The sequence below is a fragment of the Orycteropus afer genome, unplaced genomic scaffold (genome assembly GCF_000298275.1).
Source record: "Orycteropus afer afer isolate SDZICR_OR568_19922 unplaced genomic scaffold, OryAfe1.0 scaffold00018, whole genome shotgun sequence".
Classification (NCBI taxonomy): Eukaryota; Metazoa; Chordata; class Mammalia; order Tubulidentata; family Orycteropodidae; genus Orycteropus; species Orycteropus afer.
Window position 1 is genome coordinate 14,179,987 of NW_006921605.1, and position 14,700 is coordinate 14,194,686.

General features: G+C 38.7%; 1 protein-coding gene across 1 annotated transcript in view; it reads right to left on the reverse strand.

Annotated features, from left to right (window-relative positions):
* Positions 1 to 14,018, reverse strand: part of LOC103214092 (ATP-binding cassette sub-family A member 6) — a 74,588-nt gene extending 60,570 nt beyond the window's left edge. Inside the window, exons 1-6 of the mRNA XM_042783539.1 lie at positions 13,923 to 14,018; positions 12,123 to 12,327; positions 10,966 to 11,127; positions 9,422 to 9,525; positions 8,549 to 8,775; positions 853 to 994 (exon numbers count right to left, since the gene is read on the reverse strand). Coding sequence (XP_042639473.1) covers positions 853 to 994; positions 8,549 to 8,775; positions 9,422 to 9,525; positions 10,966 to 11,127; positions 12,123 to 12,327; positions 13,923 to 14,018 — 936 coding nt within the window. The remainder of the gene's footprint in view (positions 1 to 852; positions 995 to 8,548; positions 8,776 to 9,421; positions 9,526 to 10,965; positions 11,128 to 12,122; positions 12,328 to 13,922) is intronic.
* Between the last annotated feature and the right edge of the window lie 682 nt (positions 14,019 to 14,700).

Consider the following 14,700-nt stretch of genomic DNA (forward strand, 5'->3'; position numbering starts at 1 on the left):
TCTCTAAATTCAGGAGGGATATATTGAAGATCATATTTTGCCTCTCGTGGACTTGTTTTCATTGTCTTTAACTTCAAGTTGAATTTGCATAGGAGCAGTTGATGGTCTGTTCCACTAACTATTTATTTAGTTAGTTTTTATTGTATTAAGAAAGGATATCTACACATATTTTGCAGAAAACATCCTGGGAGGGAAAAAAAAATTAGAGGCCCTTGTTCAGAGAAGGGAGAGGGAAAGAAGTGGAAAGTTCTTGCAAGGTGGGATATTACAATGAAGTGAGAAGTTACTGCAAGATGGGATGCTACAGGGAGAAGAGATATTGTCTTCAGTGACAGAGGGCCTTGGAGATAAAGATGTGTCCACGACATAAGAACATTATCATTAACAACCTAGAATGTTGTTGTTATGTGCTGTTGAGTCGGGCCCAACTCATAGTGACCCTTCTTTGGGTTGCTGAGGCATTATCACTATGGAAGTAGATTGCCCAACCTTCCTTCTGAGGAATGGCTGGTGAGTTTGAACCGCCAGCCTTGTGGTTAGTAGTCAAGTGCCTTAGGCCCTATGCTACCAGAGCTGCTGACAACTTAGAATAGTCTTCAATATTTTCAGAGTGAAAAACATTTTTTATTTTTTTATTTGATTCATCATTTTGTTAACCCAGACTTTTTTGCAAAAGAGAGCTCTGATTTTATTTGGGTTACATCACTTTCTCACACCCATCAAGATTTTCTTATGCACACGCACAAAAATGGACATAACAAAGCCAACTGAAGTACCATACTGAGGTATTAACATTTGCTACATGTAGCTAAGACCAGAGAGAGTTGAAAAAAAAAAAAATTGTGAACTTACCAGTGATAAGCCGTATAGAAAAAATAGTGTAAATATGACCATGAAGCCCATCGAGACTATAATTTGGGCAGACGTTATGACAATCGTAATTAATATGGAAATAATGAAGATGGAGCCAGCATAGAATAAACCCCATGACAGCCTAAGGAGGGACAAAAAGTTATTTAAATTATTTTAATGAAATCTTTAAAACATACTAAAATACCTAAAGAATAATACAATGATTACCCCTTTACCTGCCATCTAGATTCAGAACTAAAACTAAAACAGTTGAAGCTCACTCTTTACTTCTGTTCTGATCTCAACGGCCCCTTCTCTCACAGAGGTAACCACTTAGCTCAAGGTGCTGTTGATAATTCCCATATACTTTGACATCCTTTACTACATATGCAGGCAAAAGTGAAACTCAAGATTCTGAACACTGGTGCAACATAAGTATCAACCAACCAGAGAGGGTGTCAAACCCAATTATGTGACTGTGAATATTGGCATGGCTATGCTCTCTGTCAAATTATTTATAAATAGTATAAATGTGATAGAAATAGAAGCATACTGTGTTTTTCTTCTGCAGCTGGCCTTTATCAACCAACATTAACAGTATTATACACTTCTTGTTGGGTCCCACTGAGTTGATTCCGACTCATAGTGACTCCCTGTGACAGGGTAGAACTAAGCCATAGAGTTTTCTTGGCTATAATTTTTACTGAAGCAGATCTTGAGGTCTTTTTCCCACAGAGCAGGTGGGTGGATTCAATTTTGTGTAATAATTCATTATAGGAATATATCATAATATTCTCTTGTTTGTTTTTTATGTGCGTGTGCTATTACAATGCTGGGTAGCTCTGGTGGTGTAGTGCCTAAGGCATTTGACTGATAACCAGAAGGCTGGTGGTTCAAACCCACCAGCCACTCCTAGGAAGGAAGACTGGACATGTACTTCTGTAGTAATACCACCTTGGAAATCCAAGGAAGGGTCATTATGAGTTGAATCAAATTGGCAGCAGTGAGTTTGTTTTTTTTTTTTTTTTTTTTTTTTTGGTTTTTATTATAGTGCTGCTAAGAACAGTCTTGTACATGTCTTTTTGGAAAATGCACAAGAATTTCTTTAAAACTATTCCAACTGTTGAATTTGAAGGGAAGGTAACAACTGCTGATCAATCAAGTAACTAAGGAAGCGTTGGTGGCCAGTGATGACCATTCTTGATGATTTCAGGAGGCAGCCCTTCCACTATCACTGTGCTGTTGTTGTTGTTAGGTGCCGTGGAGTCAGTTTTCACCCATGGACACCTCATGGACACCTCATGGACAACAGAACAAAACACCGCCTGGTCCTGTGCCATCCTCACAATCATTGCCAAGCTTGAGCCCATTGTTACAGCCACTGAGTCAATCCATCTCACTGAGGGTCTTCCTCTTTTTCAATGACCCTCTACTTTACCATGTATAATGTCCTTCTCCAGGAGCACTGGTAGCATAGTGGCTAAAGCATTTGACTGCTAACCAGAAGGCTGGCGGTTCAAACCCACCAGCCACTCCTTGGAAGGAAGGTTGGGCAATCCTACTTCCGTAGTGATACTGCCTCGGAAACCCAAGGAGGGGTCGCTATGAGTCGGGGCCAACTCGACGGCACATAACAACAACAACAACAATGTCCTTCTCCAGGGACTAGTCTCTCCTGATGCTACTATTGTTAATACTGGAAAATTAAAATCCTTTATCTCCACTAAGATCATTTCATCCTTGCTATTTCTATCATGATCCCATTACTCAAACTGATAAAATTCCACTTTACACCCTTAAGTGTTCACATTGTTTTGCTTTACATGAGCTAATGGTAGCATAGTGCCTAAGGCACTTGACTGCTAACCAGAAGGCTGGCGGTTCAAACCCACCAACCACTCCTCGGAAGGAAGGTTGGACAATCTACTTCCATAGTGATACTGCCTTGGAAACCCAAGGAGGAGTCACTATGAGTCGGGACCAACTGGACAGCACATAACAACAACAACAACATTTCACATTTTTATAAAGTCATTACCAAGAAGCAGTATACAATTTTAGATCTAACAAGCCGATAGGGAGTTTTAGTCCAAGCTTCTCATTTTAAGATGAGGAAGCAGCAACCCTCACTATTAGTTAATGGGCTTATCCAAGGATACAAAGTAAATCAGGCAACAAGGCTAAGGAAGCCATGGGCCTCAGTTAGATGAGGACTCTGCTCTGCATAGAATCCTTCAATTTAAGAACACAACAGTTGAAGAACACAGCAAAAGTATCAAAACCAGGGCATTGCATCAGTATGTCCCAGCAGAACATGCTTGTGGCTGGACTTGATGCTTGATTATCTGACTTCTTTTTAAAATTTCATCATTACAATGATTCAGTCTATATTAAAAATATCATTTCTGAAAAACCATACCACATTCTGCAGAACCCACTTCCTGAGTACAGAAGAGAGCTGCTTTAACGAGGAACTGAAAAACCACAGGGTGGGAGCTCTGGTGGTGGAGTGCCTAAGGCATCTGACTGCTAACCAGAAGATTGGTGGTTCAAACGCACCAGCTGCTCCTAGAAGGAAGAATGGGCAGTCTACTTCCATAGTGATACTGCCTCAGAAACCCAAGTGTGTGTGTGGGGACGTTGCTATGAATTGCAATCAACTTGATGGCAGTCAAGTGTTTTTTTTTTTTTTTTCTTAGGAGAATCATAAATGAAAGAAATTAGGACATCACCTAGAAAAATGGCCTGGTTGCAAGGACAAGAGGAGACGTTAATAAACCTGAGAAAACCCATAGACTAAAAACAAAGCAATTCGGACATCACACTTAAATAAATACTGATGACATTTCACAACCATACTAAGAATCATTTATGTGTGAAAGCTGAATCCACACTCAAACGCTCCATACATTTCTGACTTGAATATAGGGTTGGCACCATCCTCCCTGGTCTGAAGGGGGCACAGAGATGCCATCCCAGAGGCCATGCCGTGGACTGAAAGGAGGCCACCTTTACAGGGACCCCCTCATCCTTTACTCCTACGATGCTCTAGATGGATCTAAGGTGTATTCCCTTGTGTTTTCCAAAGTTCCTGCAAAAAACTCTTGTCCTTCTCTCCTTTTTGTTCCAAGTCATATCCTCTTTTGCTATTTCACAATTCACATATATTGAAACGAAAATTCTCTCTGTTAATAAAATATACTGTACAGAAAAGTCAAAGTTCTTAGGCCATCGTATCATATCATTGCTGAGAAGCACATGACTGGGAAAGGATACCCCCTCATTCACTTCACACTGTAAAGAGCGCTTTCTTGATGCGGTGAGGATACACAGGAATATTTCTTGGGATTCAATTACAAAAATGTTCTGTTTCTTTTAGGAGGTTATTTCTCCTTTTTTTTTTTTTCTTTTTTCTATATACACTATAGGTTTTGCAACTGATTGTACTGCAAATTTCTCTGCTTCAGCCACTGGGAACCTTAGAGTTTTTATGATTTACATTTCAATTTGCTAATTTTACCTATACCATTTTGCTGGGTTTTTGTTCCTACTCCTCGATAATTTGTATTTACTGTAAAACTATACACACTGTGTATGTGTGTGTTTATTCTCTTTGACGCTCATATCTTTTCTTCACAAACTGCATAATAGTGACTTTATCATAAAATTCCACCTCTCATCGTCAGTTTGTCCTACTATGAAGGCTTGTGTTGCTGCGATCCTGGAAGTTATGCCATTGGTATTTCAAATACCAGCAGGGTTCACCCATGGTAGACAGGTTTCAGCAGAGCTTCCAGACTAATACGGACTTGGAAGAAGGACATGACAATGTACTTCTAAAATCTACTTCAAAAATTGACCGGTGAAAACCTTATGACTAACAGTGAAACACTGTCTGATGTATTACTGGGAAACTTTATGAATAGCCCTGAAACATTGTCTGATATAATGCCAGAAGATGAACCCCTCAGGTCAGAAGGCACTCAAAATATAAGTAGGGAAAAGCTGCCTCCTCCAAGTAGAGTCGTCCTTAATGATGAGGATGGAGTAAAGCTTTTGGAGCTATTATTTGCTGATGTGACACAACCCAAAATGAGAAAAAACAGCTGCAAAAAATCCTTTAATAATCAGAATGTGGATCATAAGAAGAATGAATCTAGGAAAATTGGAAGTTGTCAAACATTAAATAGAACACTTGAAGATATAAATCCTAGGCTTTAATAAGCTGGAATGGACTGGTATCGGCCATTGTGAACCAGATGAACATTTGGCCTACTATGCTGGGAACAGCAAATTGAAGAGGAATGGTGTTGCATCCATTCTCAGAGAGAACATTTTAAGATCTGTCCTGAAGTATAACACTGTCAGTGACAGGATAGTATCCATATGCTTACAAGGAATGCTAGTTAATACAACTATTATTCAAATTTATGCCCCAACTCCTAAAGCCAAAGATTAAGATTTTTACCAACTTCTGAAGACCTTAATTATCAAACATGCCATCAAAATGCATTGATAATTACTAGTGATTGGAATATGAGAGTTGGAAACAGTTTTAGTAGTTGGAAATTAAAGTCTTGGTAATAGAAACACCGCCAGAGATCACATGATAGACTTTTGTAAGACCAATGACTTATTCACTGGAAATACCTTTTTTCAATAACATAGATGGCACCTACTCACGTGGACCTCATTGGCTGGAATACAAAGGCATCAAATTGACTACATCAGTGGAGACAATTTAGAAACTCAATATCATCAATCAGAACAATGCCAGAGGCCAACTGCAAAATATACCATCAATTGCTCATCAGCCAATTCAAGTTGAGGCAGAAAAAATGAAAACAAGTCCATGAGAGCCAAAGTATGACCTTGAGTATGTTGTTGTTGTTGTTATATGCATTTGAGTCAGACCCAACTCATAGCAAACCCTCCCTGGGTTTCTAAGGCTGTATTATTATGGAAGTAGAGTGCCCAACCTTCCTTCCAAGGAGTAGCTGGTGGGTTTGAACCACCAGCCTTCTGGTTAGCAGTCAAGTGCCTTAGGCACTATGCTACCAGACCTGGAGTGTATCCCACCTAAATTTAGAGATCATCTCAAGAACAGATTTGATGCAGTGAACACTAATGACTGATGACCAGATGAATTGTGGGATGGTATCAAGGACATCATACATGAAGAACGCAAAAAGTCATGCAAAGAAAGAAAAACAAAAGTGGACATCAGAGGAGACTCTGAAACTTGCTCATGAACATAGAGTAGCTAAAGCAAATGGAATAAATGATGAAATAAAGAACTGAACAGAAGATTTCAAAGGGCAGCTCAAGAAGACAAAGTAAAGTATTATAATGAAATGTTCAAAGACCTGGAGTTAGAAAGCCAAAAGGGAAGAACATGCATGGCATTTCTCAACCTGAAAGAACTGAAGAAAAATTTAAGACTCCAGTTGCAATATTAAAGAATTTTTCGGGCAAGATATTGAACAACACAGGAAGCATCAAGGGAATATGGAAAGAATACACACAGTCACTGTACCAAAAAGAATTGGCCAATGTTCAACCATTTCAGGAGGTAGTATATGATCAAGAACCAATGATATTGAAGGAAGAAGTCCGCTGGTGAAAACAAGTCTCCAGGAATTGATGAAATACCAATTAAGAAGTTTCAACAAACAGATGCAAAGATGAAAGTTCTCACTTGTCTATGCCAACAAATTTGGGAGAGTGCTATCTGACCAACTGACAAGAAGAGATCCATATTTGTGCCCATTCCAAAGTAGATGATCCAACAGAATGTGGAAATTATGAAAAATTACCTTTAATATCACAGACAAGTAAAATTATGCTAAAGATAATTCAAAAATTGTTGTAGGAGTACATCAACAAGGAATTACCAAAAATTTAAGCCAGATTCACAAAAGCACACAGAACAAAGGACATCATTGCTGATGTCAGGTGGAGTTTGGCTGAAAGCCGAGAAGACCAGGAAGATATTTACCTATGTTTTGTTGACTATGCAACGGTATTCAGCTGTGTGGATCATGACAAATTATGAGCAACGTTGCACAGAATGAGACTTTTAAAACTCTTAATTATGCTTCTGCAGAACCTGTACATAGACCAAGAGGCAAATATTAGAACAGAACATTGCATGGTTTAAAATCAGGAAAAGCATGTGTCAAGGTTGTATCATTTCACCATACTTATTCAATGGTATACCAAACAAATAATCCAAGAAGCTAGACTATGTGGAGACAAACAAGACATCAGATGGGAGGAAGACTTATTAACAACCTGTGATGTGCCAGACGACACAGCATTGCTTGCTGAAAATGAAGAGGACTTGAAGCACTTACTGATGATCAGTGACCACAGCCTGCAGTATGGATTACACCTCAACAAAAAGAAAACAAACTTCTTCACAACTGGACCAATAAGCAACAACATTATAAATGGAGAAAAGATTGAAGTTTTCAAGGATTTCATTTTACTTGGCTCCACAATCAGTACCCATGAAGCAGTAGTCAAGAAATCAAATGATGCACTGCATTGGGCAAATCTGCTGCAAAAGACCTCTTCAAAGTGTTGAAAAAGCAAAGATATCATTTTGAGGAGTAAGGTGCACCTGAGCCAAGCCAGAGAATTTTCAATTGCCTTATATGCATATGAAAGCTAGGCAATGAATAAGGAAGACCTAAGAGAACTGATGCCTTTGAATTATGATGTTGCCAAAGAATATCAAATATTTCATCAACTTCCAGAAGAATGAACAAATCTGTGTTGGAAGAAGTATAGCCAGAATGCTCCCTAGATGTGAGGCTGGCAGCATTTTGTCTTACGTACTCTGGACATATTATCAGGAGAGACCTGTCCCTGGAGAAGGCAATCATGCTTAGGAAAGTAGAGGGTCAGCAAGGAAAGGAAGACCCTCAACAAGAGAGATTGACACGGGGGCTACAACAGTGGGCTCAAACATAGCAATGACTACGAGGATGGCCCAAGACTGGGCAGTGTTTCCTTCTGTTATATAAAGGGTCAATGTGAGTGGAACCAACTTCATAGCACCTAACCATAACCAACGGCACAGAATTAGCTAGCATAGTGATGCCATAGAAAAATTGCTCAGCAAATTATAATCACTATTTTGCATGGCAAAGTTTAACAAGACAAAATTTTAAAAAAAAAGAACAAAAGAAAAACTAGTAAATGTATCAAATTTAAACAAGATGTTCTGAAACAATCATATTTTTTCACTGACTCAATTTCCCTAGTTATTAATATGCTCTACACGAATTCCACCACCCATCTGTCAGTTTGTCATACAGTGGTGGCTTCCATGTTACCATGATGCTGGAAGCTATACCACTGGCATTTTTCAAATACCAGCAGAGTCACCCATGGTAGGCAAGTCTCAGTGGAGTTTCCAGACCAAGACAGAATATGAAGAAAGACCAAGTTATCTGCTTCCAGAAATTAGCCTATGGAAATGTGGGGCTCACAACTGATAATACCCAATATCGTGTTGGAGGTTGAGCCCCGTCTGAGGGAAGGCGTTCAAGATGCACAGTGGACTCGCACATCCCAGTGATCGCGCAGATGGTGCCGGACAGGGCAACCTCTCATCCTGGTGTGCACGGGGTCGCCATGAGTCAGACCCTAGGGGGACTAACAACAACAATATGAATCAGTGACTCACCAGAACGCTGAATCTCGTAGGCCCATCATTTTCATCAAGTTCTTAAGCTTTTTCCTTTCTTGTGTAATATTGAATGATGCAAAATACATAAATGGGGAGAAATAAATCAAGCAGTAGAAAATAAATGTCTCATTTTGGAATATATCCTTAGAAATAAAAGGGAACATCTTCATATTTATACCAGTAACTGACATTAACTGCTCCAGCACAGAGTGATTGGTTGTGATCTGAGGAAGGGGTTAAACAAACAAAACCATTATTTAACATATAGAAACTGGTGACATGAGAACAAGCTCTGTAGATTGTACTAGTTTACTAGTTGTGTACTAGTTCACTAGGTGCTATAAATAGTTAGCAATTGACTGCTAGCCTGAAGATTGGCAGCTCAAACCCACCGAGTGGCACCGTGAAGTCTACAAAAACTGACAGCAACATGCCTGTCTATAAACAAAACCAGACCTGTTGCTCTTGGGTCCATTCTGATTCATGTCAACCCCACACGTTCTGCAGCAGAACTACTCCATGGCTTTGTTTTGACTGTAATCTTTATAGAAGCAGATTGCCAGACTCTCTTCCATGCATTTGAATCTCCAACCTTTGAGGTTAACAGTCAGGCATAGCATTTTTGGGAAAACTGGATGAAGGGTACGTGAGACCTTCCTGGATATCATTTTTGAAATTTCCTATGCATCTACAATTATGTCAAAATCAAAAACTTTAAATAAGCAACTTGCCTTTTTGTTTAAATCCAAATTCAACATTTGTATACCTGCATTATATATAAATATATGGAAACCTGAGTCTACATCCAAAACTTGATGCCTCCAGAATTAGCTTCTATTAATTATTATAAAATTCCAATGAAGCACTTACTTCTATGATAGCAGCATTAATGGCAGTCTGTAAAGTCACGAATCCTCTTTCCCAGTACAGAGACTGTGAGCATGAAACCCCTTCATACCCATGCCAGCAGTGAGCTGGAAGCACAAAGCACAGTCATTGTAGGGTGAGGGCAGCATGGAGAATAAGAAAGAAGACTCCTTGAGAAAGCAATCTAGAGAAAGCTCCACCACAGAACTGTTAACCACATGGGAAAAGGAAGCCAATTAAAGTTGTTAGCAAGGGAATTTTCTTTATGCATACTACAGCATATATAGAAGGTCTCAGAAATTAAAAAGAAGAGAAAAGGAAAGAACACTGCTTGCCAAAAGTTAACACTATGGGTCCTGAACTAAACTGTTTTTTGCACTTGAATGCTCTCCCTCCAGGAGAATACGTGGCTCACACTTTCCTTTCATCCTGCTCTCTTCTCAGACATAACCTCATCATAGGGGATGCTCCTGGACACCATAAGTAAAATATCTAAAATGACTCTCTTCGCAGTCTATCTGGTAACCCTGCTTTATTTTACTGTGTTGCTTTAATCACTAACTGACAGAATGCCTAGATACGTGCTCCTTTGTTGATTGCTTTTTCCCCATTTCCTATCCTCGACCAGAATGTTTCATGAAAGCAGGATCTTTGTTTTCACTTCAGTTCCCAGGGCTGAGAATAATAAGGGACCGAGTAGACACTCAGTGAGTAAACAGAAAAGAAAACAGTTCGGAATCATATCAATTCTACTTCCTACAGGGCCCTGAAATGCCTCTGCCTGTCTCCCTCTTAGCTGCCTCTGCTCTGGACTAAGCAGCCACGTCAGCTAACTAGCAGGTTTCATTGCATTCTCCCTGACCCTGATACTATACCCAGTGCTCCATTAGGCTTGGGAATTGAATCATGTCTCTGCTCAGATTAAAGTGCCCCAATGGCAGCCCATTGTCCTAGGTTTACAAGACTTGCCAAGATCTAGCCATTGAATTGCTTCAGCCTCATTCTCCTACCACATTCTTCTTCATGTTCTTCTTTCAGGCCTACTAACAGATGCTTCTTCTCATCCCACGACCTTCATGCTCATCTTTCTTCTATCTGAAACACGGACTCCAGCAGTTCACACCTACCGTTCCCCGGTCTTAGTTTGAACGTCACTTCCCCAGGTAGGACTCCCCTGATCCTCCAGCCTAATAGGGCCACCATGCCTAAGTTCCCAGAGCACTTTTCCAGGAATTTCTTCAATGTCTGTCTTTCACACTAAACTAAAATCTCACCTCAGGCTGGTATCTCTCAGTTTTGATTGCTCTTGCAGCCCTTGCACCTTGCATAGGCTGAGCTGCATGTTGGATAATGGATGACTCTAAGATTTGTTGAACATCACCCCTTAGTGAAATAATCTGACCGACACAGGAATACGTCCAGCAATAAAATGTCATTTATCTTTTCTCTCATGTGCTACTGAAAGCAAGTCTGCCACCCATCTCCAACTATTCCTTTTGTTGCAAGCATAAAAAAATGTTTGAATACCATTTTATATGGAAAGTCACCTGAGAAATCTTCTTCCGTCACATACGGAATGCTATATCCCTGATAAAAGTTTAACTTATATGAGAAAGTGTCATAAAAGATGACTGTCACAATGTATGGAAAATGTTCTGTAATTAGTGCATCCATGGATTTTTTATCAGGTGCTCCAATGACACTTCTTCCTGTGAATTACAAGGTAAAAATAGATACATATCATTATTACAGGGATGAGCCAAAACAGAATGGCATATCCAACTGTGTCATCATATATTTCCCACTAGAATGAAACTAAGACTAATTTTCCATTGAACTCAAACTTGTTCCACAAGGCAAGGTGGGAAATTTTACTTAAATGTTTTAGAATCTAGAGTCAGGAGAAAGACATGAGAATTAAGTGTTTTGTTTTAATAATGGGAGGTATCAGGATGAGTTTCAGGTACACAAAAATATCATGCCAGAATAATTGTGCATAAGCGAATTGGAGTACATACACAGACGTAATTGTTGTGATGACTATATATTCAATGGTAGAGTTCAGATTTTCTGAAGCAAAGGTCCTTCACATGACCTTTGTCTTATACAGGAACCAAGACCAGAAGGTGATTGTATTTCTAACAGCTATAAATCTCAAGAATCAGAGAGTAGATAGCCAGGCTTCACCCAACACGGCCATTTTGGTTATTTCAGTTACATGGTGACCTCATTTGGAATGAAGACCTTCTAAAATGTTTATACATTACACCATATGCAGAATGATCTTTAGATTACCCATCCTTGTTTTCCATAGTTCCGAAGTTATCATTAAATAACTATAGCTTAATTGCTGCTATTTAGACATTTTTTTCTCAGTTATAAATCTTAATCACTGCATCTGCAATGTTAAAAGTTCCTGCACCCACCAGTGACTCTACTCATTCTACAGACTGTTCTGAAGATCTGAAATTTACATCAATTGTTTAGTGACAAGTCCATAGAAATGTGGGCCTCCTGAAAATGGACTTCAATCAAGCTGAAAGGGTTTAAAAGCCTAAATGATGTGAGAAAATAAGAAAACTAACCAAATATGTATTATCTAAATAATTAGCATGATATATCACTATATCCTCAAATTGAACATGTATACCTCTTATAAAGAAATATCATATCAATAGTACTTTTTAACCATTAGTACACTCACCTTTCAAAAAGGGAGCAGATGCTGTTTTATTCATTATCTGCTGGGTTACATTAGAGACTGGTGTGTACACAACCATTATATAAGAATCATTAAATTTATCTACCCTTCCTAGATCCTGAGAAGGTGTTTCTGGAATATGACTATTTTCTTGGAAATCGGAAAATAGGCCCATATACAGTCCTAAAAGTATTGGAAGGCTCCATTCCTAAAATACATAGAAAAAGAACAAATTTAGATTGTATTCCCTTAAATAGCTAAGTCAACGTCAAAGAATTATAGAAGATAACTTCCAATATTACTATATATTACCATATAGCTTGCCATCTCTTTGCTCTCGGTCCTTCAGAACAAAAGGAACCCACAAAGAGAAATGCTGAGACAGTAGTTACATGGATGAAAAACTTTTGCATTCAAGTGAAAACTACTTTACAAACCAACAGATAACATAACAGAATGACTAACTGGATGATGTCCCCTAAATGTCTGGGCAGCAGACTCTAGAGAGAAGGAGGGGAATTTTATTTTAAGTTTTAGAGTCTAGAATGAGGAGAAATGCATGAAAATTGTGTTTACTGTTAATAATGACAGGTGTCAGGGCAAGCTGTAAATACACAAAAAAGATTATGCCAGGGGAAGTGTGCCAAAGGGAATTGAAGCAAAAAAACTAGAAGTCATTGTTGTCACTATATAATCAGGGGATTCTAGATTTCAGACTTATGGAAGCAAAGACACCTCACATGAGTTTTTGGCAGCAAATACCAATATGTTTGTTGGTTGTCATATCCTTGTATCAGAAACCAAAGAGAGTGAAGAAGAACTGAGTAGTAGAGACTGTTCAGTGGTTCATCAATATCAGTGATCTCTCTTTCATTGGCACATTGCTAGACTACATTATCAGTGCCCCCCAAATTAAGTGGGGCCATGGGATCATGTTCTGGCCAGTGGAATGTGAGCAGATGTGATATGCTCCACTTCCAAGCCTGGCTTGTAGAACCTGGTACAACCTTCTATGTTCTCTCTGTCTTAGTCTCTCTCCTTTCTTATAACTAGATGCAAAAGATCCAGTGGAGGTCTCCAAACCTAGGAGATGGAAGAGACTCTGAAAAAAGGAGCCTAGATCCTTGAATAACTGCATGGAGAAGATTCCTTCACCCACCCACACCTGCTCCACTTCTAGCAATAACGTTTTCAGACCATGATAAGAATGAAAAATACACCTTCACTGTGTTAAGCCTCTGAGATTTGGGGTTGTTACCAGTAGGTTAGCCCGTCTAACTAATGCAAACAATCAGTGGCATTGCTTGGTCATAACTCTTAGAAATAATCTTTGTAGAAAGATCATGGCCTCATAAATAAGTTGCCAAAATTCAAACTCCTCTATTTAAGTTGGCCAAAATTTTCAGTATTACAATACTCCAACTGTGGTAGCAGCTATAATTGTTGTTATCATTTACCATATATTTCAATGTTTTCTCCAACTCCTTTAAAAAATACATACATACATTGTTGTTGTTATGTGCCGTCGAGTCATACCTGACTCATAGCGACCCCTCCTTGGGTTTCCGAGGCAGTATCATACATACATACTATATATATATATGAGTAATACTAGTAGCTCTTATAATTTTACATTAACTTTCAGTGACTGCGATGAGTCTCTCAGTTTAGCAAAAACAACTAGAGATGATCTTAAAGTCAATTAATTAAATCTAATAATTAAAATATAATAGCAGAGGATCACTAGTCAATGAAATAAAAGAACAGTGCTAAATGTGGAAAGATACAGACTTTCAAACATACCACCAAGCTCTGTCTTTTTGTCCTCCATTTCTTAAGAAAATTCTTGCACAGAAGTGCCTGGGTTTGCTGATACACATTTTTCTTTTTCTTATTCATTTTGCCTGTTCACTTTACAAACAAGGAAAAATAAATAAATATGATGGAGTACAAACTAGGAAAAGTATTAAATGTAATAAGAAAAACCATCATATGTTTGAGTTAGATATTTACTACATATAAAAACTGAAACAAAAAAGAATTTAAAGTATTATTTTAATAAATTCTTGATTTTGTCAATATGTTGTACTGTGTTAGCTTGTGTGTTGCTGTGATGTTGGAAGCATCAAACACCAGTAGGGTCACCTGTACCAAAAAGGTCTCAGCAGAGCTTCCAGACTAAGACTGACTAGGAAGAAGGACCTGGCAATCTACTTCCAAAAAAAAAAAAAAAAACCACTGAAAACCTTGTGAAAACAGCCAAACATTGCCTGATACAGAGCCAGAAGGTAAGCTGCTCAGGTTGGAAGGCACTCAAGGTAGGACTAGGGAAGAGCTGCCTCCTCGAAGTAGAGTCAACCTTAATGATGTGGGTGGAGTAAAGCTTTCAGGACATCCATTTGCTGATTTGGCACAACTCAAAAAGAGAAGAAACAGCTACAAACATCCATTAATAACTGGAACATGGAATGCATGAATTATGAACCTAGGAAAATTGGAAGGTGTCAAAAATGAAATGTAACAGTTGGAGACAGATATCCTAGGCATTAGTGAGTTGAAAGGAACTGGTATTAGCCATTTT